Here is a 15863-nt window from a genome sequence, read left to right as displayed (position 1 = left end):
ATTGTACATTACTTATGATATATCATATTGGTACACCACCCACTCACATTATGCCGACCTTCCTAAAGACAGGCATCCAATAGTGGGACTCCTGGGAGGGTAATCTAAAGTTTGCTATGGGGCCCAGCCATTTCTACTTACACCCCTGCGACAGAGCATGTATATGTATGGAATGATCAGGAAAGATAGCTGTTGCCTGAACAAGTGTTCAGCTATCGTAGGAATATGGACAACCTTATTTCCATGCCACCATCCATTCAGGTGGACTTTTCAATCTAAGGAGTAAGTCATCTCCATGCTGCCTTTGGTGAGGCCTTCTTCCTTGTCACATGCTCTTGTGCTATAACCTTTTGGCCAACACGGTCCTTGTCAAGCTAGAAGGTAGTTATGATCCTCTGTAGACTTGGCAAAGGCCATATTGGTTGGGGTTTTGCAGTTGTATTTTGCCGAAATTTTAAAGGGTTAGTAATTGTAACCTGTATTTAATTGATTTGGTGCCTTGGATTTTTCTTATATCTTTACGATGGACTTTAGGCCAATCAATGTGCTCCAACTTCTCACCTATGGGGACAATTCACGAGTTTATACACTGAAGGAAAAAATTAAAGAAAGGCTCCAAGCAAAATTCATCCACGACTTTAAGCGCGTTCCGCATGGGCGGAGCATGACACAAGGTTCAAAGGTCACCAAGACAAACTTCAAGCCCTGAACTAAGCACAACCCAGAATGTTCCTCCAATCATTTCTCATAAAAGATTTTTTTTCCCCAAATGAAAATTTATATTTGAATATTATCTAGTAAAAAGTCATGAAGGATCATGGGTAGAGTTCACAATCATTTATTGAAAGTGTATGCCAAAATACATACAAAATGTGAAAAACGATCATCTCCCAATACAAAGGAAAGTTTCAAGAAAGACAGAAAACAACCAAAGTTTGGAAAGTGGAAGCCGTAAAATTGGCCCCCATAACAATACAGCCCATTCTGGCCAGGATAGTGTTACATGATAACAGGGTATAGCTTACATTGCTTAGCAATATTTATGGTTCCCTATTATAACAATAGGTTATCCATGTTATTTTTTTAACATAAAGAAGAAGACTCACACATAACAAACTGACAAAAAAAGAAATCTCAGATGTCACCAGCGATCATAATGCCCCATAGGGGTGAGTAGAGCAACTACCTTTTTGGAATGTAAATTATTATTATAATGAATATTCACATGCCAAACAGGTCAATCGGAAAGTCACAAGCTTCCCGTGTGAAATAATTATACACTATAATAGTTCCAGTTCAGAAACCGTGCCTGGGGCTCGCTGTTATTTGTAGGTCCTCATCGATTCTAAGGTCACATATGAACAAACTAGACTCACATACATTGTATGCATATATACATCATATGAAAAACATCAACATCAGAAAAAATATATATCTTAAATAAATAAATAATAAGATAAATAGTTCATAAATATAAAAAACAAAACAAAAAAAACAATGGCTACGATGGACTCTTACGACCAAGAGAGAATGTCTGTTGAGTTGGAGTTGACTCAATTTCCTGAGATATGTGGCACATGGGCAAGACCCATCCACATGGTGAGTAAGTCCATGGTTTGTAAAGATGGTGGGCCATCTCCTCTACGTGCTGCTAGTGGTAGCGTGTAAGACTCTAAAGTTGGCCACCAAGTTGACTCTCCAAACTCAGTTCACAATCTTTCTCAACTGTGATGGTCGTTTGGGAATAGCATTGTCCTGTCATACAGCAAGGATCCCAAAGTAGACTTGAGCACTGTTGGTGTCCAAAAAATCAACATGTGAAGTTTCGGTGTAAAGTACATCTCCTTCGTCAAGTTTGAAAAGTCCTCCTTGATATATTGGTTGGGTCCAAGAAGAGTCAGAATTCACCTCGCACACCGTCTTACTGGATCGGAGGATGTACATAGGTGGATCAGAGTCATTCCTTCTGAGGATGGAATGGGTGAGCTCTTGAATTTTCTTGCAGTCTTTGCCCGTGTAAACCACTTGGGAATAGACAAAGTAGAGACCGTCTTCTTCAATTTCCAAGGCGTTGTTGACCAGTTTTATGCTGCCATCTTTGAAGGCATTGGTGGAGACACCTTGCCAATTTATGCGGCCTTTTCCCTTTTTGCCTGTATAGATAAGAAAATCGTTAGATGAAAGTTTCTTCAAAGAAGAAAGAGACACTTACAATTGTCTCGAAGACACATAAAGATGGGAGTCATTGCTTACCCATTAAATGAGCAGCGGCTCTCTTTCCATTCATGGCTTGGGTGTTTGGGACGGATTCTGCAAGAAGGAAAAGATCAAATTATTACAGTTATCATGGTATTTATTACAGTCATTATTTTTCCTGACCCCATCTACATTGTATCTGCTCAGGTATGGGCAGGCAAAGAGGGCTAACTATAAGATCCTGGACTCCCATGCAAGATCTATACTAGGATCCTCAACTATCATGCATAACTGGTGGCACTGGTCTTATATGGGGAAGAGATACTATATGATTATACATTATTGGCTTCTATTGGAACATGCCTCCATGAATAACTTGTGAATGAGACGTATACAGGTGTACAGTATGGGCCCATAGCCGTGCCTATATTACAGAAGCATGATGTGTGTGCATCATCGGGAAGACTTGAAGTAGTCATATCCCCATCCACCGCCCTTATGCCCCCAATGATACGGTTTGGTTGTCCTTACCTAAATAATTCTTAATCTGAAGGACTTCTGGCATTGGAATTTCATCCTGCGGAAGAGAAAAGAAGGAAAGAATGGTCAGCTGCACAGTTCGGTGTTTGCATTACGGCTTTCATTGTATTCACCAGAAATTAATGGAGGAAGTTAATATTAAACTTGCTAAACCGGACTGACTAGAGGTGCGGCTGATTTCATAGCACACGAAAATTCATCACAAAGTTGTCGAACTTAATATACAAGCATGCCCTGCGAGACCCTAGCCATTACTATAAATAACTTAACAGCAAAAGATGCCGAAAATGTGGATGTAGCAGAGCTGAAATTGTCATGCCTTTCTCAATGCACAAAGTCAGCTCTGTTCCATACACTTGAAGACAGTATACAAGTTGTTCTTAAAGAGACACGCACCTTCTCTCCAGTTGTGATGATCTTAAAGTGAAGCAGGGCTAAAATGACGGTGGCCCCCAATAACAGGACGAAGGAGCAGATGCTGACCCAGTGACAGCATGACGTCCTGCTTCTTTGTGGCACATTTTGGAGTAGAGGTTCCTCGGTGCGCACCTGTGTCAGCTCCATCTCTCTGCACTCTGTTAAGGTTATAGTCTTCTAGTCTCCTCTCTAACGTGTTGTAACTTTTTGCCCCTTTTTTTTAACTCCAGGCAGTTGTTGTTTTGAAGCCTTTTTGCTCTTTGCCGGCTTCTCTGTCCTGTGCAGGAATTTAAACTCTGACTCCAGAATTTCCCGTGACATCAGGGAGGTGGAAAGCTCAGCTGCTGCTCATCTCTGTCTCCTCCCCTCCGTGGAACAACAACTAGCTAACCGTTTTGAAAGAGAAACTGCTAAAGGGGAAACACAATGCCTGCCCTGCAATCTTGGAAAAGGAACTTCTGTTTTTTTTTTTTAATGCATTGTGTCATGTAAAAACTGGAGGGTTTAGACTTTGGTCGAGATGAGGAAGTGGAGGGTGAAGCTGCTGATGGCGGTACACGATATTGTCAAAAACAACCTGAAAGGGGCAAGTGGACAAAGTCCCATGTCTGTATACTTTGTTCTATGCAATGTGAGCAATGAAGGGCACTCATTTCTTGGAGGGTTTTCAGGGGGGGTGGGCTGCGAATCGGCACTGCCCAAAGACTATGGCATACTCTGTTGACAGACAATGTGCATGCTATGGGACAGATGTAGAGAGTAGTTGGGGTCCTAATTGGTTCCATTAGGGGACAAGAACCATCTGCAGGAAATGCAGAGTTAGAATTGGTCAAGGAGGGGAAAATTTCCTTCTGTCCTCAATGACAAATCCAAGCACCACTATGCACCATCCATTGTAGGTATGCAACTCCAAGGGTCCAAAGCATTAGGGGTGCCCTCAGACCAAAGTGCGTGGTCGGTCAGTGGTCTATTTGGGACTGTATCTTTTTATTGAGTTAAAGAGGTTGTCTGGGAATTCAAATAATAATAATATACAATAATACAAACATAAAAAATAAGTTCTATTTAGCACCCCCCTCCATTGCTGCACCGATACTCCCGATACTTCTGCTTTCCACCACTTCCTGGTTTGTGGTCACTGATCAGCCAAGTACTGGCCACAGTGGTGTCCTACCTCAACAAGTGGTAGGTTGAGTGGGAATGATGCTTCACCGGGAACAAAGAAGTAGTGGTCACAGGTGGGGTCGGAATGCGTTGATTTTTTAATCCCTGGACAGCTCCTATAGAGGGGTTGTTTAGTGGGCAGATTGGTTACAAAAAAAATGTCCAAACAATGTCTAGGCCCCTCTGATTTCTTTTTACGGGTTCCCATCTTGATACACACACTGGCTACAGCGGTGATCTGAATTTTCTTATATCGAGATGGAGACCAAGAAGTGGTGTTCAGGGCATCAATGGTGGAATGGCAGAGAGGGGGGATCACTGAGATGACTACTGATTTTTTTTATATTTTATTTGGAAAACCACTCTTTTTAAACTAATTTAAACTCTAAAATTGGTTACCCGTGGTTGAGTTTTAATAAAGGAGTGGTCCTCATTATGATTGTACGTTCTGAGGCATGGATATCTTGGTACCCTGTCAATATAGGATGCTAATATACCTGTGCATGGACTGGCACAGACCCCCTTCTACCTCTGTGGCCTGAATGTGGTCGGCTAGTGGTCATGTCCCATCCTTATACCTGGTCTTCTGCACTCTTGGGTCCAAGTGGTACACGTTCAGGAAATAACCCAAATATAGTCACTGGCTACCATCTGGCCACCGACGTAAATGAGGTACTCACCAGTCTGTGGACTAAATTTTGAAATGGTGCCAATGGTGGTGTGAATAAACCGAAAGGGGGTGTGATCATAGGTCAAGGACTCACGGACACAAGAACAAGGTGAGACGCTGATGTAGATCCGATGAAACGTGCATGCGCTTGAAATGGCCATCATGATGTTTACGCTGTGTAGCGGTATGACGTGTGCCTAAGAGAGAGATGTCTCACAGAAGTTTTAACTGCACTTTAGAAATTTTGCAACATACGGGTGAGTGCCCTCAGCTTTTTCCTATCTACTGGACTGAGACGCTGATGTAGCTACCGCCAATCTGTCCCTGCCTTTTGACTCCTTCACAGGCTGGCCCCAACCTGAAGACTGCAGACTACACTGGCTGAGCGCAACACACAAGACAAGACAGACGGAACACAATAAAGAGGAGTCAGCAAACTGGGTCAGCAACAGTCGGGCTACGAGGTGCCAAGTCAGAAAGCAGAGGGGAGTCCGGGAAATGAAGCCAAAGTTCAGGTTTACACGTCAAGGAGGTATAGAACGCTAGCGTAGGCACTTCAAGCAGCCTTCATTTGTCAGGGAGATAAACTACTTCAATGGAACTTCAATTACCCTATGATGGATCCCTCCAAACCATTTGGCTGGAATTCCCCTCCTGAGATTTTCTTGTATTTGGTAACAGTGGCTGGGTGGGTAACTCTCTGGCCCATCAGCTACTGAAGACTTTGCCTTTAGATGGTAACAGAAGGTGATAGGGTCAAGACCTTTGACCCTTCTGATGTCACTAGGAGGTTCTGAATAATCTGCCTGGCAACAAGCAGATGATTGGTTCTCTCTAGTTCCAATGTGTTATTTAAATTTGGGATTTTATGAGGAGAGTTTATTCAGCCCTTGGATCTTGGATTTTCCCGGCTCCCCTCCTCCCCTTTTCTGTGCTGTTTCTTTTGTTGTCACTCCAACTTTAATAAAAGGGACAGGTCTAACATCGGGAATGTTCAATTCGGGTTAAGTTGCTTTAAGCTAATGGTTATGTATATGTTTTATTATTGGTCTGTGCTATGGTTAGACTATTACTTACCAAAAGTTATTGATCGCAGTGGGTCTGACTGTTGAGACCCGCTGTGATCAGGAGATATAGCCAGCTGCGTATATGTATATGCTGTGAAAATAGCTTGAAGGGGTTATCCATCCTTAGAAACACAAGCCGACTTTCTTCCACTCTTGTCGTTGTTTGGGGGTGGGGTTTGTAGCTCAGTTCTATTGAAGTGAATCACGCTGAATTGCAATACCACACACAACCTGAGGACAGTGGTGGTGCTGTTTTTGCAAGGAAGTAGCTGTCCTTTTTCTAATCCTGGATAACATCTTTAAGACTACATTTAGTCAGGCAACACGTTACATGTGGGGGCTGTGGCAGGGGAGAGCCCCTTTAAGCAGCGCTTTCACCATCATGGCCTATGTCACAATGGGGGTTAGAGGGGAGTGTCTCATATCTGGGACGTGTTGACAAAAAAAAGAGCGCTTCTCCAAATCAATAGCAAGACAGAAACCTGAAATCTAAGCAAAATTTTTGTGAAACTAGAAACTGAAATGAAAGCCCCTGGTGATCTACTGAGAAGGGAAATGGAACTCTTCTAAATTCAATTCAATAAAAATGGTTTTCACTGTGACCTCAGAATACATCTAATGACCTCCTAATCTTCTCTCTCTTCCTCACCCTCTCTAGAGGAACTCCATTTTTAGTTGCACACAGTCGTGGCGGCCATAACATCAACTTAAAGGGGTTATCCAGCGCTACAAAAACATGCCCACTTTTCTCCCCTCTTGATTGGGTGGGGTTTAAAACTCAGTTCCATTGAAGTAAATGGAGCTCAATTGCAAACCACACCTGACCTGGAGACAAGAGAGGGGGGAAAGTGGCCATATTTTGTAGCACTGGATAACCCCTTTAAGTATTTTATTTTAATCCCATACCAAAAAACAATATATACCCAGTTCATAACCAAAGGTCCAGAGGATACATCTCTCTTACCCACGTGTACAAACCCATAATGCATTACGTATGCGCATATATTTCCATTACCTCTTTGCTCACCTCGGGAGTACCTATATATTCTGTACTCCTGCAAGACTACTAACAATACAAGTTCTTTCCCGGGGCAGATCTGAGTTCACCAGCCACCCAGCTCTACTAATAAAAGGGGAGTTCACTTTTTTTTTTCTTTCTTCAAATCAACTGGTTCCAGCAAGTGCCAGAGATTTGTAATTTACTCCTATTATAAAAATCTCAAGTCTTCCAGTACTTATCAGCAGCTGTATGTCCTGCAGGAAGTGGTGTATTCTTTCCAGTCTGACACAGTGCTCTCTGCTGCCACCTCTGTCCATGTCAGGAACTGTCCAGAGCAGTAGCAAATCCCCATCCTGCTCCTCAGACTGGAAAGAATACACCACTTCCTGCAGGGCATACAGCAGTTGATAAGTACTGGAAGACAAGATTTTTTTATAGAAGTACATTAAAAAATCTCTGGTACTTGCTGGGACCAGTTATTTTTTTTAAACCCTTTAAACACACCTTCCTTCTTGATATTACCTTTTTTATTCCTTTACTGCCTTCAGCTTATATCTGTTAGTTGTTCCATCCCTTTTATCTGCAACTACGATTTGGGGGGCCGTCCGTTTCACCGTCTCCCACTATACTTCTCTACAGTTTACTTGAAGGAGAGGTCCGATCAATACGATGCACTCATCCCAAACATTCAACCAATCCTTAGCCTCCCATCCACCAATCATCCACACTGTCCAGGTGCTCAACCCCCGAGGCCCATACCGCACCTCCCCCCCCTACCCCAGAATGTGGCAGAAGATCCTGCCTAAGGACCCAGACAACATACTAGGGGTCTCCCAGGTCCTTGCTCATATGCAGGCCATGGGAGACACCCAAATGGAGAACCAGCCCAGCCCCAGGTCTATATATTATGGGCCCCTTGACCCAGCCAGGGCCCAGTACATCCACTCTGAGGCTTCCCTAAATTACTATTTATAAAATATTATATAACTATATTTAAAGGGAACCAATCACACCGAAATTTCCCCCATTGATAAGGAAACGTGCTGGTACATCACCCAGTACGCTTCCCAAACATCCCCCTGTACCCTCCTTTATTACCCCGCAATCTTACATTTGTGAAGTCCCGCGCCGTATGCTAATCACCCCCAAGTAGTCATGGTGCGCTGAACTAGTCATGGTCCTGGGCGTAGTTATCCAGGTCCTGGGCGGCTTCCAGCGGCATAATCACGCCCAGAAGGGCGCGATTCAAGGACTTGCGCTCCGCCAACGCCATCTCTGGCTTGTGCTCCACGACGACGGCGCTGCGTCTTTCGTGCGCCGCGCATGCGCAGTACGGCAGTGGGAGACGCTGACGTACTGCGCGTGCTCGGCGTGCGGAAGACGTCGGTGCACCGCCGCCGTGGAACGCAAGTGCCATTGACGTGGAACACAAGCCAGAGATGACGTTGGCGGAGCAAAGGTCTTTGAATCACGCCCCTCTGGCCGTAATTACGCCGCTGGAAGCCGCCCAGGACCCGGATAACTACGCTCAGGACCATGACTAGTTCAGCCCACCATGACTACTTGGGGCTGATTAGCACGGGACTTCACAAATGTAAGATTGCGGGGTAATAAAAGAAGGGACGGAGGGTACAGGGGGATGTTTGAGAAGCATGCTGGGTGATGTACCAGCACGTTTACTTATCAATGGGGGCAATTTCAGCGTGGTTGGTTCCCTTTAACAGATAACCATCGTCTCCTTAGAAGTCTTCTCATTCATTCACCAGCTTAGAATAAACCTCATCCCCTAGTATCCCTCTGCCTCCTCAATTCTCCCTTCACTACCTTTAGCTCCCATACCCCCCTGGATGTCATTATTTCCTGGCCTTGGGGTACATTCCGACCCGGCTGAAACGTCACAAAAGGGTGGGATTTAGCCTGCTCAGCCAATCAGTGACTTCAGCAGAGTCCCGCCCCAATCACTGACTGGCTGAGCAGGGTATCTGTCAGCCAGCTTGTGATGTAGCAGGAAGAAACATATGCAGACTATGGAGCGGGTACTGGGGCTGTGTGGGCATTGGGACAGGTGTATATACCTTCTTTGTTGTGTTCCCCTCACCCCCTGCCTAAAATGATTTTCCCCCACCCTCTGCCAGACTTCTCATTTATTAATACAGATGAATGTGGTTTTATGGGATTCTTGGTCTCTTAATGGGTGAGGGTCCTGGGGGTGAGACCCCTGTCTATCAGCCATACAGTATATAGCAACAAGGGCACAGGGTGGTAGGAAGGTCATAACCTGTATTTCCCCATATTACCTTCTGCCAGCTGGGTATTAGACCCCTGTAACCACAGTCCTCTATATTAGGAAGTACAGGGAAGAACAATACTACTGATAGAGGGAATCCCAGCCTACACGCGGAGGCCCTGATGAAGAGGAAGGATGGATTACATCTTAGCAATGTGACATTTCATAATGGTGAAGATTCGGCTAGGAAACTTTGCACAATGAGCAACAAAGGAACTTATCTGAGAAGCTAGGGTGATGAAATAGTGAGCTTTCACTACCATTTCTATTACTAGATAGATACAGAGACGCTTGAAAGTTTGTGACCCCTCCAGAATTTTTTTTTTTTTTTTAGATTTGATCAATGTTTAAAAATGTTATTCCACAGATTTAATTAAATATCAAGATCAGGATGGGGTAGAAAAAAAAAAGAAAAGAAATCAAAACACATACTCACCTGCCCCTGATCCCTTGCTGGTGCTTCTCTGAGGGTGCCAGTCCCTGCTGCTCCTGGTCTGTTATTGACACATAGCAAATAACCTGCTCAGCCAATCACTAGTTGAGGTTGGTTATTGCTATAGCCAGTGATTGGCTGAAAAAAAAAAAAAAAATTCCTGTGTGTTAAGAAGAAAGGGGGATGGGGAGCATGAGGAAGGGATCAGGGGCAGGTGAGTATGTGTTCTTTTTGGTCTCACCCAACCCTGAGCCCTTTTAAATACAAAATTAACTGTCTGCAACAGCCCTTTAATACTAAGCAAGCTGCAGTCCACCACACACTGGGAGGGCACAATGTAATACCTGCAGCGACCACTGCAGGATAAATGTGGTATTACACATTTCCAGTCAAATAGGAGCCTAACCGATACATAACAATCTCCATTCTGATGGACAGAAAGACCACAATGTCACATGGCTGCAGACATGTTAGAAGCCCAAAGTCTCAGTGAGTTGCCGGCCGTGCACGGTCAACCACTTCCTGTGTTGTTGTCACCTAAAGATCACTTGTATTATTTTTGTGTCTTCTAAGAATTTCGGCTTCTGCATGCTTCAAAGAATTTGTTCTACTTCGAGAAACCTCATCGAGAAATTTTCATACGAACGTGTGATATATTTTGGTGAAGTACAGTATAGGACAGTGAAGGAGAATTAGATTTTCTCACTACAACAAAACATTGTATGTCAATGGAAACTCAAAAACTCTCATTGGACTATGAGGCCCTCCGTAGACTTAGCTTGTAAACTTGTATGGTAATGGTAGTTCCAGGTCCCACATGTATAAAGTGGACTTCCAACAACCTCAAAGCAAACTTGAAGAAGGGGGCACCATTTGGGTTATAAACATTGTGCCGCTAACCCCGAGGGCTTGATGCTCATGTGTAGGGATGGTCCGAACCTGCCGAGGTTCGGGTTCGTACGAACCTGAACTCTCTGCAATGATTCCCGCTGTCTTAAACCTCCGTGGAGAGGGTGGATACAGCGGGAGGACCGCCTGGAAAACCGGGATACAGCCACAGCCATAGGCTATATCCCAGTTTTCCAGGCGGTCTTCCCGCTTTATCCACCCTCTCCACGGAGGTTTAAGACAGCGGGAATCATTGCAGAGAGTCTGGGTTTGGACCATCCCTACTTATGTGCCATTATCACCTTTCCAGAATCAATATTACTGGAGAAGGTTTGCATGTAATCTGGACTGGGACCACTTTATTTAGGGGCCCCATAGCAGACACATGGCCTGCTTTCATGGTAAGTACACCTTGCACGGTTTGGAAAAGTTCTTTAACTTCTTAAGGACAGAGCCAAATTCGATTTTTGCGTTTTCGTTTTTTCCTCCTTGTGCTTAAAAGGCCATAGCACTTCCATTTTTCCACCTAGAAACCCACATGAGCCCTTTTTTTTCCGCCACTAATTGTACTTTGCAATGACAGGCTGAATTTTTTCATAAAGTACACTGGAAAACCAGTAAAGAAATCAATGTGTGGTGAAATTGAAAAAACCCCCCAAAAAACGCATTTTGTTTATTTGGGGGGTATTTGTTTTTACGCCATTCGCCCTGGGGTAAAACTGACTTGTTTTAAATGTTCCTCAAGTCGTTACGATTAAAACGATATGTAACATGTATAACTTTTACATTACGAGATGGCCTGTAAAAAATTCAAACCATTGTTAACAAATAAATGTTCCTTAAAATCGCTCCATTCCCAGGCTTATAGCACTTTTATCCTTTGGTCTATGGGGCTGTGTCAGGTGTCATTTTTTGCGCCATGATGTGTTCTTTCTATCGGTACCTTGATTGCACATATTACTTTTTGATCGCTTTTTATTACATTTTTGCTGGATTTGATGTGACCAAAAATGCGCAATTTTGCACTTTGGAATTTTTTTGCGCTTACACCGTTTACCGTGCGAGATCAGGAATGGGATTAATTAATAGTTCGAGCGATTACGCACACGGCGATACCAAACATGTTTATTTATTTATTTTTATTTATAACATGGGGAAAAGGGGGGTGATTTAAACTTTTATTAGGGGAGGGGGCTTTTTATTGACATTTTTTTTTTTTTACACTTATACTAGAAGCTCCTCTGGATGTTTTTTGGCCTGTTTTTATTACTATTTGCATGTAGACATTTTTGGTGTCCCCCCTTCCCCCCCCCCCCATGCTTAATTTTATGATGGTAACAGTTACTGAGGTAAAATTAAACTATGTGGGAAACTAAGGATTTTTTCATATATGAAAATTACCTTTTTGGTTAATTTTACTGTTACAAACAATCGCCCAAAAACTGAGGGTACTATTACACGGAAGCCCGATTCAGCCAATTATCTCTCTGATGACAACGATCATCGGCTGATCGTTGACATAGGTTTGAACCTATAATTGTTCAGTGGCTGACTATATACATTTCCTATCCAGGCTGCAGGGCTCCTCTTTCTCTGTGCTTCTCCCTGGGTCCCGCGCGCTCCAGCTTCAGAGCGGCCTGTCTGAGCTGACAGGCCGCTCCGCCAATCACTGGCCGGGACCAGCTCTGAAGCTGGAGCACGCGGGACCTGGGGAAAAGACTGCAAGAGGAGCCCTGCAGCCTGGATAGGTAATGTATGGAGTTAAGCAACAATCGGTAACAATGTCCCTGCAACCCTTGTTAAACGATAATCAGGCCGTGTAATAGGCTCAGTAAATATTTACAGTTATTATCGGGACTTCATCGGCCCGTGTAATAACACCCTAAGTGGAAACTAAGCCTTAGGCTATATGCACATACAGGTTTTTTTTTTTTATGTAAAACATCCAAAAAACATGTTTAGGCCTCAAAAACTTTTAGGCTATGTTCACACTAAGTAAAACTACGGCCGTAGTTCTCGCCGCAGAACTACGGCCGTAGTTTTGAGGAGTTGAACATAGCCTTATGTGCAATGGGATCCCGGCCGGAGCGTATACACATCGTATGCGCTCCGGCCGGGATCCCATGCGGCGCCGGAAAAAACTGACATGTCAGTTTTCTGCAGCCGGAATTCAGTGAATTCCGGCCGCAGAAAGACCTGTCAGTTCACACAGTGAAGCGAGCATTCTCCTAAAGTGTTGGGGGCGAGGGAGGATTTACTGTTTACAATCCATATATATACCATATGGCCATCAGCTGTGACTGGAGCCGGGAAACACATAACAGAATGGTGATGTAACAAAAACAGAGGCCCACAGAAACCCCAGGGAGCGAGACACAAGATCCAAACATAAAGTTGTATCCATTAAAGCATTATAAAAGGCCTTTTAGAATTGGAATTCCAACATGGAGTGTGGCAAAAGATGTTGGTTGTCCCCACTTAAATGCCATTTAAGGGGTGGATCACAGATCTAGAAAATCCAAGGAGCTATCTACAGTGCTCCTTGAGGTGTAGATTATATGTAGGTAAACTCCTAAGAACTAGACAGATCTAGTTGCAAAAGAGTTGCAAAATCCCATCCACATGGGGTTCTGCTGGATCATTGGGCCCATCATTGAGTCATAACAAGGTTCCACTTTCAGACCTTACAAAGCTGTGGACTGATAGCAAACATTGCTCCAACAAGTAAGCTGTCAATTGTATTAACAGAAAGGATTCCAAAACCCCTTCATCGCTGAATTCCAATGTGTAGTGGAGCAAAAGATGCAGGTTGTTCCCAGAAACATATTGTTTGATGGACTTTGGGACATATCTGTGATTTTATATTTGATGGATTGTAGCAAATTTATTATATAGAAACTCTCAAAAGTTTTTATTTGATTTCTATTTTTGATTTTTATTTTGATTTTTTTAATAGACTATTTAAGACCAAAAAGTTGCACTCACTAAACAATTTAATAGATACCAAATCACTAAGGATCTGATCTGGACAGAGATTCCTATCAGGTGAAATTGTAGAAGTGGGAAAGTATGACAATATTTTTTTGGAGGGCAGAAATGTGGCAGAGAGGTTAGGGTTTTCTCTGGTGGTATAAATAGAATAAAGGGAACCTTCTTTTGTGGTGTAATTGCAAACATTTTGAAAACTTTAGTAGTGACAACGGAAATGGAGCACAATGCGTGGCAATACTTTGTGCAACTCTGTATGAAACTAAATTTAGAGTCTGATTCCTTACCTTACTTTTGATGGTATTTTTGATCTTTGGTTACCAAGCGTTCCCTTCCACTGATGAAAGGAGATTGTATTATATAGCAAACTTTAATGTGGTGTCACATAGGGACAATCCCCATGGTGGTGGTAGCCCCCACACACTGAGGTGGTTGCGACACCTACACGAGTCCCTCCAGGAAAAAAACAGTAACCATTTAAATCAATTGGCAACCATCTAACACAGTGAGGACTGTTTGTGAAAGTTCTTTCCACTAACAAAAAGGGACTTTAATCACTCTCTAAGACCACCATAAGCCTTAATGGTTGTTGAGCTTTACAAAAACATGGCCGCTTTCCGCCAGGAGCAGCACCTTGCCCGTTGTTTCTGCTCAGCTCCTATAAAGTGAATGGTGCTGATTCAAACCTATACTCCACCTCTACTCAGGTGTGCCACTGTTTTTGGAAAAAGATTAGATGAGTTTGTCTAATCCTTGGCTAGCCCTGTAAAGAGTCTTTTAAAAAGGGCTACAGATTTTTATTATTTCTCTAGGCCATATCCAAGCTATATTGGTTTGTTAGGTATGCCAGATTGTAAATTGGGTTAGAAGATTGCCCATTGAGATCAGTGGTGACCATCCTCTTGACAGTCCACTGGGCACCGAAACTAGTGGCACCTGTAGTTAATAACCAGTGGGACAGTGGGTCAGCTACATAGTTGATAGGGTTAAAAAAAGACACATGACACAAATTCAACCAAGGAAGGTATACATGAAGGGAAGGGGGTTGCATGGATAAATTCTATAGTCCTACATACCCAAGAACCAAGTATTTGTGGAGTATTTTTTTAAGTGGTCATAGATCCTCTTTAGTATTGGCCATGGCTGGAGTCCCCTGATGACACAATCCCTTTGCAGATAAAAAAGTAAAAATTGTTTTAGTTTGGTCTTTTTCTATTACTCCATTCATTATTTGCAATAGAATTTCCTCTTCTCGTGCTTCGCGTGAAACTCCAGCATGGTTGAGATGGTATATCGAGTGATGACCCAAAAGAAGAAGGATCAGTGACATGTAAAAAGAACACATCATGTAGTTATAGACCACCATATACATTATTGCTGGCTGAAATACCCCCATATGTGTTGTTACCTTACTACCATTGTATCATGGGAGACCATTTCCAGCCAACAGCGATTGTGGACCTTCTGCCTTAAAAAGAAACAACAACATGGTCAGCGTAGTATTTTTTTCTCTCCTAATCTCTTTTTTGGGGGCTCGTTGGGACCAATATTTGAATAATCAAGTCAGCCGATATCATATCATATTCATATCATTTCATTTTGGCTCCTCATTTTTTAACGTGTTTTATATGATTGTGTAAGGTCACAGGCCTAAAGACCAAAAACATGTCTACTGATAGTATGTGTTGGTACAGTGTTGTTATGAAGCGATTGTGTGACTATACATTGCATGAATACAACTATATAGGTGCCTAGTTTAGACAGAATCCATACAAGGTCCTCATGAAATCTAGGTGGAGGCCTTAGGCTTAGGCCTCAATCCATTTCTCAGCAGTTTCTTATGTGTGGGAGTGTGTGGGCAGCAGGTAGCCTGTTTTATATGCTGGCAGCCATCGGTGTACAAGGTGTTGGCTATGTATTCGCTAGAAACTTAGTAGGTGGTGGCAGCGTGTTTAAGTATCTGAGATGTCTTCCGGGATAGTGTAACATTTATGCTCAAGCAAAATAGTAAGTGAGAGTAAAGCTCCTTGTAGTTACACCCATATGCAGTAAGGTGTGTACACAGCATCTGGCATCAATAATAATATACGGAGCCGTCTGCCCGGAAGCTGTAGAGAAGCTTCTCACCAGTGGTCTCTAACTTGTAGTGCTCCAGCTACAACCGTCAGGGCATACTGGAAGTGGTAGTCTAGAAAAATCGGGAGTGCTTCATG

General features: G+C 43.2%; 1 protein-coding gene across 1 annotated transcript; it reads right to left on the bottom strand.

The window, feature by feature from the left end:
- Positions 1-841: 841 nt before the first annotated feature.
- Positions 842-3584, bottom strand: LOC138765758 (tumor necrosis factor-like). The gene is made up of 4 exons (XM_069942806.1): positions 3133-3584; positions 2728-2773; positions 2254-2310; positions 842-2153 (listed from the first exon to the last, which is right to left on the bottom strand). The coding sequence occupies exons 1-4, from the start codon at positions 3298-3300 to the stop codon at positions 1759-1761; spliced, it is 666 nt and encodes a 221-aa protein (XP_069798907.1). The 5' UTR covers positions 3301-3584; the 3' UTR covers positions 842-1758.
- Between the last annotated feature and the right edge of the window lie 12279 nt (positions 3585-15863).

Source organism: Dendropsophus ebraccatus, chromosome 10 (assembly GCF_027789765.1).
Source record: "Dendropsophus ebraccatus isolate aDenEbr1 chromosome 10, aDenEbr1.pat, whole genome shotgun sequence".
Lineage (NCBI taxonomy): Eukaryota > Metazoa > Chordata > Amphibia > Anura > Hylidae > Dendropsophus > Dendropsophus ebraccatus.
Note: the sequence above shows the minus strand (reverse complement) of the source record. Positions and strands in the feature narration are given on the sequence as shown.